This window comes from Salpingoeca rosetta (genome assembly GCF_000188695.1).
Source record: "Salpingoeca rosetta unplaced genomic scaffold supercont1.22, whole genome shotgun sequence".
NCBI classification, from domain to species: Eukaryota; class Choanoflagellata; order Craspedida; family Salpingoecidae; genus Salpingoeca; species Salpingoeca rosetta.
Window position 1 is genome coordinate 60237 of NW_004754912.1, and position 16387 is coordinate 76623.

The following is a 16387-nucleotide window of genomic DNA, read 5'->3' on the forward strand; positions in this document are numbered from 1 at the left end:
AAACACGGGACTTACAACAGGTAACCACTACTGTTGTTGTTGTTGTTGTTGTTGTTGTTGTTGTTGTTGTTGTTGTTGTTGTTGTTGTTGTTGTTGTTGTTGTTGTTGTTGTTGTTGTTGTTGTTGTTGTTGTTGTTGTTGTTGTGTTGTCTGCCAGCTAAGCGCGTATCGCCACTACCGCCACCAGGACTTTGACTTGGGTGTGCTCGGGCTGGCGAACGTCGGCACATACGACAACGTGGGTGGTCTCTGCGCAACAGTTGATGCTCAGGGGAACAGTCCAAACACGGGACTTACAACAGGTAACCACTACTGTTGTTGTTGTTGTTGTTGTTGTTGTTGTTGTTGTTGTTGTTGTTGTTGTTGTTGTTGTTGTTGTTGTTGTTGTTGTTGTCTGTTGTTGTTGTTGTTGTTGTTGTTGTTGTTGTTGTTGCTGTTGTTGTCTGTTGTTGTTGTTGTTGTTGTTGTTGTTGTTGTTGTTGTTGTTGTTGGAGGAGGAGGAGGTTCGTGTTGTTGTTGTCTTGTACGTCGACTGTCGGTTGTGTACATTAGTATCACAACAGTGATGGCGCTCACAACTCATCCTGTGCCATTTTCCCCTCCCTTACAAATACCGTTGGTGATCAGAGGTGAACTTTGGGACGCAGCAGCCGTTTCTTCTCCTGTCCCTCGTCACCACACACGAGGTCGGACACAACTGGGGCGCACAGCATGATGCCCAAGGCGACCCGGTCTGCAACCCACGTAAGCACATGTGCTCTGAGATAGAGATAGACAGAGACAGAGAGTGTGTGTGTCTGTTTCTGTGTTTGTGTGTGCGTGTCTTTGCATGTATGTGTGTGTGTGTCTATGTGTATTTGTGTTTGTGCAGGTGCATGCGACAACGGTTGCGGCACATCTCACAGATCTCGCCTCTTTCGTCTCCCCCCCCCCCTCACAATTATCAGCGGAGGCGGACGGCGGGTCGTATGTGATGTTTGCGACCTCTGTTGACGGGAGCTCCCCCAACAACGACAAGTTCAGCCCGTGTTCCATCGCGAACGTTCGCGTCGTCCTCGAATCACCAAAGACAGACTGCTTCTCCGTAAGTGTGTTTGTTTGTTTGTTTGTTTGTCTTGTGCAGCATGGATGTGTGTGTGCACATGCTAGCCCTGCTCACCACCGCCACGACCATCGCTTGTGTTCAGATGACGCCTGGTGGGGCGTGCGGCAACTACATTGTTGATGCAGCCGGTCTTGATGGCATGGCCGGAACAGACGACGACGAGGAGTGCGATGCAGGGCCGCTCGGTGAGAATGTGCCCCAACGCAGACAATACCGCGGTCGTGTGATGATGGTGGTGATGATGATGATCATGGTGGTGGTGATGATCATCATGATGGTGGTCGTGGTGGGGTGAGTGACGCAGCCGTCAGCTGGCGACACGGCTGGTCGCGTTTTGGCTGCATGTGAAGTTGTTGTGGTCCCCTCTCACTTCCGCCACCACCATCGTCACCATCACCGTTGTCATGGGTGCAGGCGACAATTGCTGCACCGCCGAGTGCAAATTGGCGCCCGGTGTCACGTGCTCCGACGCGAATGACGTGTGCTGCGACTCGTGCTCCTTCAACCCAAACAAGGTGCTGTTGTTTGTGTGTGTGTGTGTGTGTGTGTGTGTGTGTGTGTGTGTGTGTGTGTGTGTGTGTGTGTGTGTCTTGTGTGTGTGTGTGTGTGTGTGTGTGTGTGTGTCTTTGTGTGTGTGTGTGTGTGTTTTTGTGTCTTTGTGTGTGTCTTTGTGAGTGTGTGGTGATTATCCCCGGTGCTTGCGCGTATAATTGACACGTGCCGTGCTACGCTCGTCACACATTGCCATGCACGTCACTGCACCCCCTCTCCCACCTCTCCTCCAGGTCTGCTTCCAGTCGTTTATGACAGACAAGCAGTGCCGCGCAACCGCCCTCTGTGGCGACAACGGCAACACCAACTTCTCAACCTGCCCAGACACGTGCGTGCCTGTATACATGTGCGATGCATGCATGTGTGGATGCTTATATGTGTGTTTGAATGCGTGTGTGTATGTGTGTGTGCGTTTGAATGTATGTATGCATGTATGTGTGTGCATCTGGTTATTGACTCTCCTGCTTGCCCCTCATCGCTGTCCTCACATCACAATCAAATCACATTCCACCAATGTCCAGTGGGTACCAGCCGCTGGGAACCATCTGCCTCAGTTTGGGCGAGTGCGTCGAAGCTGACGGTGGGACTGCACGTGCAATCAAAGAGGCGGGGGGGGGCGGTGCTGCTCACACAAGTGGACATGACAACCACTCTCACACACGCACGCACACGCACACATAATTACACCAATGTCGGACTGTTACGATCTTCTCACCTCCCTTCTTCCATTTCCATCGTCATCACCATCGCCATCGATCACCATCATCGTCACCATCGCCATCGATCACCATCATCGTCTCTGCGCTCGCATGCGAATGTCCCAAGAAAGACGGTGCGTCTGTTGGTGACAGTGTGCGTGTGTGTGTGTGTGCGTGTGTGTGTGTGTGCGTGTGTGTGTGTGTGTGTGTGTCTGCGTGTATGTACACCTGTATGTGCATCTGTATGTGCATCTGTATGTACATGTGTGTGTGCTTTTCTCAGTTGCCGTTGTCCTTCCCACTACTCCTGCTGACTTGACGTGCGAGTGTCACGCGCGCCTGGTTGTTCAGACGGGTGCATGTTATGCTGTATCCACAACAGCAACGAGACGGCCACGCCATATTGTCCACGGTGCGAACACGAATGCCATACATACATACACATGCACGCACATACACACACACATACACACGCACGCACACACACACACGCACGCACACACACAACAGTACACACCACAGTTCAGAGCGTCTTTGTCCCATCCCTCCTCACGCATCACCACACCTACAAACACACACACACACACACGACTCCCCATACGCCAGCGGGTACCGGTGGCAGTCGCTGTTCAACACGGATGTGATGAGCGACGAGTTGGCGTGCTTTCCATCCACAGCGGCGGGGCAGAACGTCACCAACAGCACCGATCGCGCAACCGCTCTCACGCCATTCGCGCCAGCACAGAGCGAGGAGGCAGTGTGCACGGTGTGTGTGTGTGTGTGTGTGTGCGCGTGTCTGTCTGTGTGTCTGTCTGTGTGTGTGTGTGTGTGTGTGCGTGTGTGTGTGTGTGTGTGTCTCTGTCTGTCTGTGTGTGTGTGTCTGTCTGTCTGTCTGTGTATGTGCATGCGTGTGATTTCTGTGTGCTCGTGAACACATGCGCATGAAAGCGTGTGCTCGTTTGCACAAACGTCGCCCAAACCTACACCTCACTCCACCAATCCACCCGCCTCCCTCCCCCAACACACACACACACACACACACACACACACACACACATACATTTACACACATACACACACACACATCGCTGCGCAGCCTGCGTACGAGGTGCTGACGTCTCCAACATACGATTACGTGATCAACGGCGACGATGGTGATGCTGAGGCGCCCACAGCAGTGAACCTGGTCAAGTCGCCCGGGTCATTCTGCGACGGCGGACGATGCAACACTATGGGGACATGCGAGCAGGACGACGCATACAAGAACATTGTCAACTTCTTCGAAAGTCTCACACCGGAGCAGCTGCGTACGTCTTCTGCGTATGTGTGAATGCTTGTATGTGTGAATGCTTGTATGTGTTTTCCTTTCCTTCCGCGAAGCAATGTCGCATGCACTCTGCTTACACTTCTCCCCCCCCACACACGCACTCACACCGGTTTGATTCGCTCACTGCCAACGTGTCATATCGACGTGGCTGCAGTGTCGTGGGGGCGCTCCAACATCATTGCGACGTGCATGATCGCAACGCTGCTCATCTGGATTCCTGCCGGCCTCTGCATCACATTCTACGACAAGAAAAATGTACGTCTTGTTGTCACACACACACACACACACACACACACACACACACACACACACACACACACACACACACACACACACACACACACGCACGCACGCACATGCACACGCACACTCGCGCATACGAACGTGCGAATTGTATTCTCACAAGCGCTCTTCTCACTCGTGTGCGTGTGTGTGTGTATGTGCAGATGGAGAATTGAGAAGAACAGAAACGAGACGATAACAGCGATGACATTGGGCTGATTCGTGGGCGTGTGTTTGATGTCTGTTGCGACACCTTGTACCGTGTTCGTGTACGTATTTGCTGGGTGTTCGTTCATGGATTTAATTGTGGACGGTCGTAACATCAAACACCACGGCAATCACATGGCGGTGGTGAAGAGCACAATGGATGAACAAAACTGTAACATGATGAAAGGACAAAAGTGGAAGCCGTGCCAGCTTGACAGTGGCAATTGTCAACGCACGTGTGTTCACACACACACACACACACATGCACGCACACACGCATACACACACATGCACGCACACACGCATACACATGCACGCACACACGCATACACACATACAAATGCACACATACAAATGCACACATGTCCTTTACTGCGTGACTGCGACTATGGCGACGGCGAATGGGCTGAGGAACACGACGTTGTTGGTGACGGTTTCGCTTCTCGGCGGGCCATCGCCGCTCTGGAGATCAACAACGCGCATGTGTGTCGCGCCCATCACCCGCGCGCTCCCGTGCACATTCGATTTGTTCACGACCAACACCTACCAAGTTGAAGCAATGACGGCAGCGCAACGTCAGCAACACAGGCACAGTGTGACCCTTGAAGAAAAACAATGTACACACACGCGCACACACCATGCACACGCACACACACACACGCACACACAACAACAACCCTGCCTGCCTCACCTTCTTGTGACCGCCCTTGGTGACGTACGCCTGCGCATACAGGTCTGCATCACCCGGGTAGTCCGGCGGCCGCGCAAACCCGCCGCTGTCACGCGTGCATGCTGCCTGCACCACAAGGTCCTTGTACACGCCGTAGCACGGGTCGCCAAATGTCGGGTACGAGGCAACAGTGCACGCACGCTTGCCTTTGCACATGGCGGTGACAATGGCAGTCGTGTTGCTCGCATCGCATGCGCCCGTTTTGTAGTGCCCGCATGTTCCGGTCGGTGTTCCAAACGAAGCGAACGTGATATTGGTGATGACTGCATCGTCTTCATGACACATCAGCGATACATTTCCATACCCAACATGCCCGTCCACCTGGATGGATGGATGGATGTGTGTGTGTGTGTGTGTTTGTGTGTGTGTGTGTGTGTGTGTGTGTGTGTGTGTGTGTGTGTGTGTGTGTGTGTGCGTGTGTGATTTGACACTCGTTTGCGCAAGAGTGGAAGTACCAGCACTGACAGGCAATTTGCAACCATCATATCCACCACCAACAACCAGGCGTGTACCTTTGCACAGAGCGGAGAGTGTGGTGTCGTGCTCATTGTCGTGTGCACCAACTTGTCACCTGGCGCAAGCTGCCATCCACGCAAGCCGCATGTCACGCACGCACAGCACTCGTGAGCAACAGTGGATGGTGTATGGAGTCGTACGCGTGCATGTGCACATGATGTGAGGTCACGACGTGTGTGACGTGACGTGCAATAACTCACCTCCTCAATCATGAGCTTCAGCACCCAATACCGCGCATTCCCTGTGGTTTTCACACATGGATGCCAAGGTGAGAACAACAAGCATAAATGCCAAACAAGCGCCATTAGTCACGTCGCATCACATCACACCAAAACACCCCACTGTACCCCCGCCATCACTTTCACGATCACCACACCCCAATCACGCCCGCCACCGCCACCACCACTACGACCTTCGCCACTTGTCCAGTTGAGCATGGAGACAGACGGGTACTGCGGGTCTGGGATGTCCCATTCTGGAATTGGCGGCGACCCGGCAAGCTGCGATTCCCCAAGCACCTGATGCAATCGACACGCGGTGTTGGGGTGTTGGGGTGTTGGGGGGGGGGGTGTTGGGTTGGGTTGGAAGCAGCAGTGTGAAGCAAGGGCTCGGACGAAATTCAGTCGCGCAAGCATACACCACTACCGGTGCATTCAAGCACACACACATGCACAAAGGCAACTAACACACACACACACACACACACACACACACACACACACACACACACACACACACACACACACACACACACACAACTACGCAACTACATACGCGAGCACACACACACACATTCATACGCGGGCGCGCACACACACACACATATGCAAGTCAACTACACATGCCCGCACGTCGAGGCCGAGTTTCGTCGTTTCAGGGACGAGATAGGCATACATGGCGGCGGCGGCGTTCCAGTAGATGCGGGGCGGGACGGGGCTGGTGGGGTCGTTGTCGTCTTGGTCGCGCGTAGTTGGGGTTGTCCATGATAATCGCATGTGAGGGGCGATCCAACGAGAATGACGGCAGTGTTCTGCATTGTACAGGCGTACACACGCACATACATATGTACGCACGGCACGCAAACACACACCACACGCGCACGTTCACCGTTACATCATTCTAGCACACGGGGGCAGGGGCTCACGTGGGAGGATGACGCCGGTTTCATCACACGAGAGTTTCGTGTTGGGTGAGAGCTGGGATCGCAAGTGCGCAATCTTCTCCAGCTGCTGCAGGAACTGGTCTGCATCGCTGCAACAAAAGGGGGGAGGATGGGGGCAATCGAGCAAACGGTGCATACGTGGTGATGCACGCAATCGCAGGCGATGTGTTAGTCACAGCACACGCATGCAGAGCAAAACAGTCGAGGACACGACAACAGAGAAGCACACACACACACGCACACACGCACACACGCACACACGCGCACACGCACACACGCACACGCACACACGCACACACACGCGCACACACGCACACGCGCACACAGATGCACACCCGAAAAACGACGTGTATGTATCTGGGTCTGTTCTGTTTGTGCAAGAGGCGTAAAAGTGGAAAGAGACGTAATCGAGGGGCGTGTCTGGTGCGTGGTTGCTGTGGTTGAGGAATGACGCAATCCAATCAAGCGGCTGCCCAGATGCTGCAAGGCCAACAAACTTCAGCCTAATGATGGTCGTGGTGGTGGTGGTGGTGGTACATGGGTTGTTGTCGAGAGAAGAGAGGTGGATGTGTGCAACACAACACGATGGTACACGTGTAAACGCCTCCATATCCACATGTGTGTGTGTGTGTGTGTGTGTGTGTGTGTGTGTGTGTGTGTGTGTGTGTGTGTGTGTGTGTGTGTACACCTGTGGTTTGGGTCGGCCTGGCGTCGGATTTCCTTGACGACGGCGTCATACTGAAAAGGACAGCAAGGGAACGAGCACGTGCGTGTCAGAACAGTGAGACAAAACACATCCACAACACAATGCGCCTTTGGGAAACAAAAACGCAGGGCACCACCTGCCTGTCTGCTGCGATGTCATCTGAGCAAAAATGCCTCACCTGTTTGTTGTACTGCTGAGCGTTAAGGCCGTGGCACCCTTGTGGTTCATTGAACACCTGCACGTGAGTGAGCAGTGCGCAGTGACAAGGGATGAGTGCAACGAGGAGACGGTGGCCAGCCCTCACAGGGCTCAGTCAAAGGCGCCACGCTCACACAGCACACAAGCTACACGCTAGCAACACGGCACGCAAGCCACACACAACAACACGACACGCAAGGAACGTGCTATCAACACGATACAGCCCAGACAACTGTGCCATAAACTGACCTCCCAGTGGGTGAGGTTGTACTTGGGACCGCCGGTGTGGCGCGTGCCGTATTCGTCGACAAACTCGCCGTTGGTGAGCCAGGAGAGAAGGCGCCCATAGTATTCTGCCACGAGCCGCGTCGTGTTGGCACGAGCATTGCCTCGCGGATATCCAAAGTCTGCCGTGTTCGGGTCAGCAGGGTAGTCCCATTTCGGCGTATCATACTGAAGTGTGAATGTGCAGGGAAGAGCATGATGTGGCCTTGGGGTGAGCACACAGGAATCATTGCAAAACCATGATGGAAGACGCGCACATGCGCACGCACACGCACACGCGCACACGCACACGCGCACACGCGCGTTCACGCACACGCACACGCGCACACACGCGCACACACACGCACACGCACGCACACGCACGCACACGCACATGCACGCACACGCACATGCACGCACACGCGCACACACGCACATGCATACACGCACCATCCAGGTTGGCTGTGTGCTGAAGTTTGGAACGACGGTGTGACCCTTGCGAAGCGTGGCATTCATGACGAGCTCGAGCTGTGGCAGGATCCACTCAAAGTTCCACGATGTGGTGTTGGTCGCGGCGTTTGGCGGCTCAAGCTCAGCCACACCGACCTTTGGATATGGGAACCACGGCACGTACCTACGAAGATCGCGCATTTGTGTTGCAGTTAAAGGTCAGAGCGTGGTGTGCAAATCAGCCGCGTCAACACGTGCAGGACGGTTGCGGGGAAGATACAGTAGAAAACACGAAGCACACACAAACACACACACTCTCTCTCTCACAAACATACACACACCCATACACACAAACACACACACCCATGTACACGCCCATACACACACCCATACACACACCCAATAAACAGCCCATACACACACCCATACACACACCCAAGCACACAAAGACGCGCGCGCGTGTACCGAACAAGGTCGGCGTTGAGGGCGGCGAGGCTCTCCCCTGCTCGATGGGCGACTGGCGAGGTGGCTGGGTTGAGAATGGGATTGGCCACAACTTGCAGGGTTGTTGTTGTGTTTGACACGGCCACCACACGGCTCCAATCCACCTCCACTATCCCCGCTCCGCTCACCATCACCACCAGGCCAGGCGCAGCCAACACCACCACCATCGTGGCAAGGAGGTTCATCTTCCAAAGCGCCATTCTCATCCTCTTCCTTTGAGGTCCAAACGATGATGTACACACCGTGCACGCGCACTGACATTCACGCATGCACCAGCCAGTGGATCAACCCACAAGCACCACTGCTCTGCTGTTGCTTTCCTTTGCTTGCTTGCCCAAAACGCGTCCTTCCTTGTTTGTGTTTGCGTTGTTGGCGATTGGTTGGAGATTTGTGTTAATTTTCGCCTGGCTGCCAACACAACAGCCGCAAGCATCTCGTCATCAGCACGCCACGCACAAGCACACACCACCAACACCATCATCGCCAGCAGCCTCTGCGTTTGCCGTCATGTCTGGGATGATGAACAAGGGCGGGCGGATTGTGGAGCAGCCACGGGACTTGATGCGAGCACAGGTGGCCATGCGGCCCCATGTGTTGAGTGAACAGTGGCGCCAGAAGAATCCAAACGCAGCCAGTACAAGCATGCCGCTCAACGCGTACGTGGCCGAGTGGCAGTGGCACACCGGCACCATCTCAGCACAAGCAAACGCCGAGCCAGTTCGAGTCACAAAGGGGTTTCAAGGTGTGTGTCTGTGTGTCTGTCTGTGTGTGTGTCTGTCTGTCTGTGTTGTCTGTGTGTGTGTGCCAGTGTGTACCTGCATCTACGTGTCTGTCTGTCTGTCTGTCTGTGAACAAGTGAACCAAAATGGCTGCCTTTCCCTGTGTGGGCTGCTTTCTTCACCCTGCTTTCTTCACCCTGCTTCTCCTCACCCTGCTTCTCCTAACCCTGCTGTCCATCTCCCTGCTGCCCATCATTCATACCTTAGACACGGCCACGAACGGAATCGCTGCGGGTGAAATTCTGCTTCTTCACGCCAAAGTCAAGGACCGAAACATGATGTGCCAAGACGTGTATGGTCACCGCTTCGTCATTTCACTCGCGTGCAAGGCCCCATTCGTAAAGGTGCGTGCGCTTAGTTTCATGACCGTGAACACCCCTAGCTCTTTTGCGTCAGCGTTGCACCTGATGTGAATTGGGCGTGGCGACAACGCTTGTGCCTCATGCACACACACACGCCCAAGCGCACGCGCGCACACATATGTGCACACTTCAACAATACCCCCACCACCACCTGGCCACGCTCACATGCCCTTGACACCACTTGCTCTGCACAGCTTGCGGTGAACCTGGGCATTGCGCCCAAGGAGTGGAGTAAACAGCTGCCCGTTCTGTCACGCGACCCGCACCCGCGCCCCATCACGTCCTTTCTCAAGCGCGACGGAACCCTGGTGCGATGCACGTGCGAGTTGTATACACGACTGTGTGTATGTGTGTTCAACACTTGCCTTCTTCGCCGCAGCCATTCATTTCCCCCCCCCCACTGACTTGCTCACGTGCGTTTACATGTGTGCTCACACGACTCGATTGCAGGACGAACCCATCGCCGTCGCGCTCGCATCTGAGGTGACGAACCGCGGTGTGGCAAAGGCAAACTGCATCGTCTTCCTCAGGTCCGTTGTGTGTGTGTGTGTGTTGTGTGGTGTGTGTGTGTGTGTGTGTGTGTGTGTGTGTGTGTGCGTGTGTGTGTGTGTGGGCGTGTGTGTGTGTGTGTGTATGTGTGTGTGTGGGCATGCGTATGGTCGTGGATGAGTACATCCACAGCTGTGTGTGGATGCTTCCGTACACGTGCTTCCCATCCCCTGTTTGTCAACTCACACCACCCCCATTTCTCGACCAATTTCCACGCCTCTCCTCCTTCATGCTCATGCCGCATTTCTCCCATGGCATTTAGCGTAAACAACGACGCCATAGTCGTCTGCTCTTCGCAACGCGAGGTGAGATGCAAGGAGGCACACGACCATACGATCACATAAGCACAACCACATGCACGCAACCGCACACAGACACACATATGCAAAGAAATGCAACCCGCTCGTCGCTCACCCACGATAACGCGTGCTCGTGCCCCCTTCCCCTTTTTATCGCCACCTCCATCATCACCACCATCACCACCATCAGCCCCAGCACGCTGCCTCGTCGCCCAGCCTGATTGCACTTCCGCTGGATGCAGATGTGCGCGTGTGTGCGGTGCCGCCGTCAGAGGCGCATCACGAGTACGACGTGAGCTGGGGCACAGACTACGACGTCACCGTGGTGCGTGCACACAAAACGTAACACATGGTGTATTTGTATGTGTGTGTGTGTGCGTGTGTGTGTGTGTGTGTGTGTGTGTGTGTGTGTGTGTGTGTGTGTGTGTGTGTGTGTACATGAAATTCCCCATGCACCGTTGCTTCTCTGGTCAACACTGCTCTTGGACCATTATCATGTTGTTCCTTAATTGTCGTTGCAGCCCATTGTCTCACATTCACATGTGTGTGTGTGTGTGTGTCATCAGGGCGCCGTCTCTGACTCGGATCTGCGGAGAATCGGACATCGCATCCACTCCGACGCGCAACTTAGCATCAACAGCCGCATCCAAGCCGCCACCAAACGCCGCCCGCGCGCTAGGCAGCAGGTGCGCATCCAATGCGGAGCAAATCATGATGAACAAGGGAGTTGTGTTCGTGTGTGTGTGTGTGTGTGTGTGTGTGTGTGTGTGTGTGTGTGCGTGTGTGTGTGTGTGTGTGTGCTTGTGTGTGCTTGTGTGTGTGTGTGTGCGTGAGTGCTTACTTTCCAGTACATTGACTAATATGCCGTCTTCCTCCACCACCACCACTACTACTCCACCAAATCACCACCACCACCACCACCACCACCACCAGCAGCAGCAGCAGCAGTCGCCCTCGGGTCCGCGTCGCGCGTCGTCGAGCGAGGACGTGAGCCGCCGCCCCCGCTGGTCCCTGTTCGGCGGTGATCGCGATGGCGGTGATGGTGGTGGTGTTGATGGCCGCACACGAGGGAAGAAGAAGAACAAGAAGGGCGCGCGCAGTGGCGGCGATCAGTTCCCGCTGCGCAGCTACCCCTCCGCTGGTCAGTTGCAGTCCGGTGGTCAGGCAGGCCGCGTCATTGCCCTCCCACCGCCATCATCCTCATCCTCACACCACCACCACCACCACCACCACCAAGCAGCGCCACTCGCGTCGCCATCGTCAGCGCCAATGCGAGGCCTTCCACCATCCAATACCAACAACCACTGGGGCGACGACGACGATGACGACGACGATTATGTTCGCCCTGTGCCGCTGGCTGGGCGGTACGCGAGTGCTGATGACCTGCTCACGTCGGATGGATACATGGCACCGCAGCACCTGCCACGAGGGGAGGCGGAGGAGGTGTACTCTGTCGCCAACATCAACACCAGCGGTGTGGACCCGTTCAAGTACAACAAGACGGCGCACGCACATGCCAACAGCAGCACCAGCAACAGCACCAGCAACAGCAGGAGTCAACGGGCCGTGCCACCCCCTGCCAGCAGTCGCGTTGGCGGTGGCGATGTGGCTGCTGCTGTGGGCGGAGTAGCGCCACCGCCACCGCCAGCATCGCGTGCTGCTGTCCCGCCGACGCTTCCAAAGCGCACACATCAGCAGCAGCAGCAGCAGCAGCAGCAAGGCGGTGGCGATGAGGAGGAGTTTGGGTTTGGTGCTGGCACCATGGACCTGAACAGCCAGTGGCGCTGCCAATAATGATGATGACGACGACAACGACGACGTGTTGCTGCAGTCGCTCGGCACAATGCAGCTTGGAGAACGGATGGAGCGTCCACCGCCACGAAAACCGGAACACATTTACGGCGTCACTTGCACAGAAAATGACACATGCGTGTCTTGTTTGTCGTGTGTGTGTCTGTGTGTGCGTGTGTGCGTGTGTGCGTGTGCGTGTGCTTGGTTGCTCGTTTGTGTCGATGTCTGTGTCTGTGTCTGTGTGGACGCGCCGGTGTGCGTTTGCGTGTTTGTTGTCTGTGTGCAATTCCTTGGGGCCATTCTTAGGATGTTTTCGATGTGCTGTGCATTGCTTTTGCTCGATTGTGTTAACCCATACATTTTGTTGTGCACAAGCATGCATGCGTGTGGTCTGGCCACCGATTTCCTTTGTCATCATCAATAGATTCTAGCTCTAATCGCGTCACAGCATTGACACAACCCACCCACCAATATATGAGCGTGGCATCTCAAAGCTCGCGCGTTCGCATGTGTTCGGTCATTGCAGAGGGAAGAGCACACACCACACGTTTGCATTGCCAGTCACTCCTCACCGTGCAATTCGCTCAAGAACGCGTCCATGTCATCATCGTCCATTGCCGCAACTTCGCTCGCAATCCCGCCCTCATCAGCACTTGTATCACCACCATCCCCAGTCTTTGTATCAGCACCACCAGCGTCATCCCCATCATTGCCATCGCCACCACCATCATTGTCGTTGTCTTGCTTCGTTGGTTTCGCGACTGCTGGGACAGTGGCTGCTGTGGGCGTTGGGATGAGAGGAGTGGATTCTGATCGTGGCACATCCTCCACATGTTGTTGTTGTGGTGGTTGTGGTGGTTGTTGTGGTTGTGGTGGTTGTGGTGGTTGTTGTGGTTGTGGTTGTTGTGGTTGATTTCCTGGTGCCTTGTCTGGTGCCTCCCTTTGCTGCTCCTGCTGCAGCGGCGGCTGCTGTTCCGTCAAGTTCACCAACGCCTCTGCCACACTTCTCTCACTCTCGTCACCACTGTCACCCGCTGGTATGAGGGGTCTTGCCATATCCAGCGATGCCAGCCGTCGGAAAGGGTGCGCCGGCTTTCGTGGCGACCGCAGCACACGCGATGGCGGCTGTGGCGCTAACAAAGATGATGATGACGATGGTGGTGGTGGTGGTGGTGGTGCGTGCGGCACGGCTGCTGCTGCGCTGTTGGTGCGCGAAGCAGCAGCAGGTGCTGGCATTGGTGACGCCAGCATGTCAAACGCTGGGCGGTTGTGAAGTGAACAGGTGGTGAGCAATCAGGCAGAGCCAAAGGCTTGTGTGTGTCTGTGTGTGTGTGTGTGTCTGTGTGTGTGTGTGTGTGTGTGAGTGTGTCTGTGAGTGTGTGTGTGTGTGTGCCCTCCTCACCGCCCTGAAGGAGTTCTTCCGCTGCCGTTCCAATCAAATCCGGCTCATTGCGCAGCGCCTGCACGTAAATGTGCGGTTGGCGAAAGGGACGATCACTTCGCCAAATACATAGAAATCTGCTGCACACACACACACACACACACACACACACACACACACACACACACACACACACACACACACACACACGCACACACACACGCACACGCACGCACGCACGCACACACACACACACACATACACACACGCACACACACACACACATACAAGCGCACGCGCCAGTACTCACTCCAAGACGGCGAGGAGCTCGTGGACGTTCTGGATGAGCTGGCACGCGAGACTTGCTCGCCCAAACTGGGCCTCGTGATCCTCCTGCAGCCGCTCTGTGTGGCAAGTTGCATGGGAAGGGGTATGGGAGAGAGCGTAAGTACGCGCGTGCATGCGCTTGTGCAGAGGCACGATCCCTCGGCACGCATGGACACCCGCTTCCTTCGCAACGTGAAAACAGACCTTTGCGCCACATGGCGTGGTGCTCATTCAGGACCAACTCAAGCACACTGCAATCCGCATCATATGCCTTGAACTCCAGCGACTGCATCCCATTTGGGCACACGCACGCGCATTGTGTGTGTGTGTGTGAGTCGACATTTGGGACATCAGCGAGAGCAAAGGATGATGGCACATACTGCTTCGAGCACATGATCTTGCGATACAGGGGCAAGTTGTCACAAACAAAGCAAAGGCTGCACAAAGGCGACACGCACCTCGACGTATTCTTGGTAGCTCGAGGGAACAGCGTCACGCAGAGCTCTCACGTCCGCTTCGACGTCGTTGCCGTCATCGTCCAGCTGCTCGCCACTCCGCAACGCGTGCTCTGCACTCGCGAACGGCGCGGATCATCCGCAGTGAGCTAAGGTACACAGGAAGCAGCCATAGCAGAAGTACTGGGAGTCTCCGTACACACACGTACACGCACACACGCGCGCACGCACGCACGCACACACACCTACAGACAGACTGACCTCTGACGATGAACTGCGAGAGTGGTAGCGCTGCGGTACCGGCGACTCGATGGCGTTGCCTCCACCGCTCCTGCTCCTCCTCCACAGCATGGCTTCGTCGCTCCCTCTGCTGCCCATCAGCACCACCATTGCGCACCATTCTCCCTTCTCCTTCCACACCACGCCACCCTGAACACTGCAACAACACGAGCAGCACCAGCACCAGCACGAGCAGCAAGCTGTGTGTGTGTTGTCCTTCCTCCTGCACTGTCTTCTTCTCTGTCTTTTCTTCTGTCTTCGCCGCCGTTTTTTTGGCGCACTGCTTGATTGACAGTTGACGATAACAACAAAGATGGGTGGCAACAGGAAGGGTGGCAAGCACGGCGGCCACAAGAAGGGCGGTGAAGAGGATGACAAGCCCAAACAGCAACAGCAACAACAGCAACAGCAGCAGAAGCAGCAGCAGCAACAGCAGAAGCCTAAGAAGAAGCGGCTGTCGTCTGCTTCCAGTGACTTTACACCGCGACCAGCAGCACAGCTGTCTGGGCATCGGTTATCAACGGTGCGCCATGTTGTTTGTTTTGGTTTGGCTGTGTGTCTGGCTGTGTGTCTGTCTGTGTCTGTCTGTGTCTGGTGTGTGTGTGGTGTGGTGTGGTGTGTGTGTGTGTGTGTGTGTGTGTGTGTGTCTGTCTGTGTGTGTCTGTCTGTCTGTCTGTCTGTGTCTGGTGTGGTGTGTCTGTCTGTCTGTCTGTATGCGTCTGTCTGTGTGTGTGTGTGTGTGTGTTTCTCGCCTCCTTGCCCGCTTGCCCCCCCCCATCTGTCTGCCTACCTGCCTGCCCCTTTCTTTGTCCCTCCATCTCTGCCCATCTGTCTTGTGGTGTTGACAAACGCTTTCTGTTGCATCTCTGCTTGCCCGTCTGCACAGGACCTGGATGATGAGCCACCGACACCATCCCCGACCAAAACTCTAAGGTGCAACAACATTTAATTGGCATGCAGCCGCCCTGCTGCTCTCCCTGTGCTTCACTGGCGTCACGATCATGCGCACGCTCACTCACTCACTCACTCACTTACTCACTCCACTCACTCACTCACTCACTCACTCACTCACTCACTCACTCACTCACTCACTCACTCACTCACTCACTCACTCACTCACTCCACTCACTCCACTCACTCACTTACACTCATCGATCGCGATTACTCTTCTCTTGTGCAGACGCCAGCGAAGCCGCCACCTGTCTGCGTCTGACGATGTGTTTGCAGAGGAGGACGAGTTGAGCAAAGACCACCGCTCGCTGTCCATTCCTCCCGACGCGTTTGCGTTTGGAGACGACGATGACGGTGAAGCAAAGGATGGTCGGTCGAGGCCCGAGCACGGCAAGACAGATGAAAGGGCCGACACGGGCTCCAACGCCCTTGCCCCTCCGAGTGCCACCATGGAGGAGTATTATGAGCAGCTCACACAGTACATTGCACACGACGCAACGTGCGACCTCACAC

General features: G+C 55.3%; 5 protein-coding genes across 5 annotated transcripts in view; 3 read left to right on the forward strand and 2 right to left on the reverse strand.

The window, feature by feature from the left end:
* PTSG_07278 (uncharacterized protein) overlaps positions 1–4140 on the forward strand; it is a gene marked incomplete at both ends in the record, with an annotated part of 7197 nt that extends 3057 nt beyond the window's left edge. Inside the window, 12 exons of the mRNA XM_004990720.1 lie at positions 188–302; positions 628–744; positions 948–1084; positions 1188–1290; positions 1520–1620; positions 1891–1985; positions 2179–2237; positions 2707–2767; positions 2962–3121; positions 3452–3662; positions 3837–3937; positions 4129–4140. Coding sequence (XP_004990777.1) covers positions 188–302; positions 628–744; positions 948–1084; positions 1188–1290; positions 1520–1620; positions 1891–1985; positions 2179–2237; positions 2707–2767; positions 2962–3121; positions 3452–3662; positions 3837–3937; positions 4129–4140 — 1272 coding nt within the window. The remainder of the gene's footprint in view (positions 1–187; positions 303–627; positions 745–947; positions 1085–1187; positions 1291–1519; positions 1621–1890; positions 1986–2178; positions 2238–2706; positions 2768–2961; positions 3122–3451; positions 3663–3836; positions 3938–4128) is intronic.
* A 342-nt stretch (positions 4141–4482) lies between these two features.
* On the reverse strand, positions 4483–8901 carry PTSG_07279 (uncharacterized protein; the record flags this gene model as incomplete). The annotated part of the gene is made up of 13 exons (XM_004990721.1): positions 4483–4714; positions 4863–5222; positions 5414–5482; positions 5618–5658; positions 5830–5935; positions 6269–6372; positions 6562–6668; positions 6915–7082; positions 7268–7317; positions 7464–7520; positions 7733–7936; positions 8198–8381; positions 8663–8901. 13 exons carry the CDS (start codon positions 8899–8901, stop codon positions 4541–4543), a joined length of 1863 nt encoding a protein of 620 aa, XP_004990778.1. The 3' UTR covers positions 4483–4540.
* A 208-nt stretch (positions 8902–9109) lies between these two features.
* On the forward strand, positions 9110–12918 carry PTSG_07280 (uncharacterized protein). The gene is made up of 8 exons (XM_004990722.1): positions 9110–9443; positions 9688–9824; positions 10037–10150; positions 10293–10372; positions 10654–10696; positions 10881–11015; positions 11257–11376; positions 11624–12918. Exons 1-8 carry the CDS (start codon positions 9209–9211, stop codon positions 12482–12484), a joined length of 1725 nt encoding a protein of 574 aa, XP_004990779.1. The 5' UTR covers positions 9110–9208; the 3' UTR covers positions 12485–12918.
* Positions 12878–15170, reverse strand: PTSG_07281 (uncharacterized protein). Its single transcript, XM_004990723.1, has 6 exons — positions 14906–15170; positions 14648–14757; positions 14394–14475; positions 14173–14266; positions 13884–14002; positions 12878–13740 (listed from the first exon to the last, which is right to left on the reverse strand). Exons 1-6 carry the CDS (start codon positions 15042–15044, stop codon positions 13043–13045), a joined length of 1242 nt encoding a protein of 413 aa, XP_004990780.1. The 5' UTR covers positions 15045–15170; the 3' UTR covers positions 12878–13042.
* Positions 15171–15236: 66 nt separating this feature from the next.
* Positions 15237–16387, forward strand: part of PTSG_07282 (uncharacterized protein) — a gene marked incomplete at its 5' end in the record, with an annotated part of 3788 nt that continues 2637 nt past the window's right edge. Inside the window, 3 exons of the mRNA XM_004990724.1 lie at positions 15237–15446; positions 15810–15856; positions 16104–16315. Coding sequence (XP_004990781.1) covers positions 15237–15446; positions 15810–15856; positions 16104–16315 — 469 coding nt within the window. The remainder of the gene's footprint in view (positions 15447–15809; positions 15857–16103; positions 16316–16387) is intronic.

Bases quoted from the DNA above. Each gene is read 5' to 3' on its own strand.
- PTSG_07280 (XM_004990722.1), top strand. From the start codon at position 9,209: ATGTCTGGGATGATGAACAAGGGCGGGCGGATTGTGGAGCAGCCACGG. The intron at 10,697-10,880 runs GTGAGATGCAAG...CACCACCATCAG, and splicing joins TCTGCTCTTCGCAACGCGAG to CCCCAGCACGCTGCCTCGTC. The intron at 11,016-11,256 runs GTGCGTGCACAC...GTGTGTCATCAG, and splicing joins CAGACTACGACGTCACCGTG to GGCGCCGTCTCTGACTCGGA.
- PTSG_07281 (XM_004990723.1), bottom strand. From the start codon at position 15,044: ATGGTGCGCAATGGTGGTGCTGATGGGCAGCAGAGGGAGCGACGAAGC. The intron at 14,003-14,172 runs GTGAGTACTGGC...GTGTGTGTGCAG, and splicing joins GAGCTCCTCGCCGTCTTGGA to CAGATTTCTATGTATTTGGC. The intron at 13,741-13,883 runs GTGAGGAGGGCA...ACAACCGCCCAG, and splicing joins GGAAGAACTCCTTCAGGGCG to CGTTTGACATGCTGGCGTCA.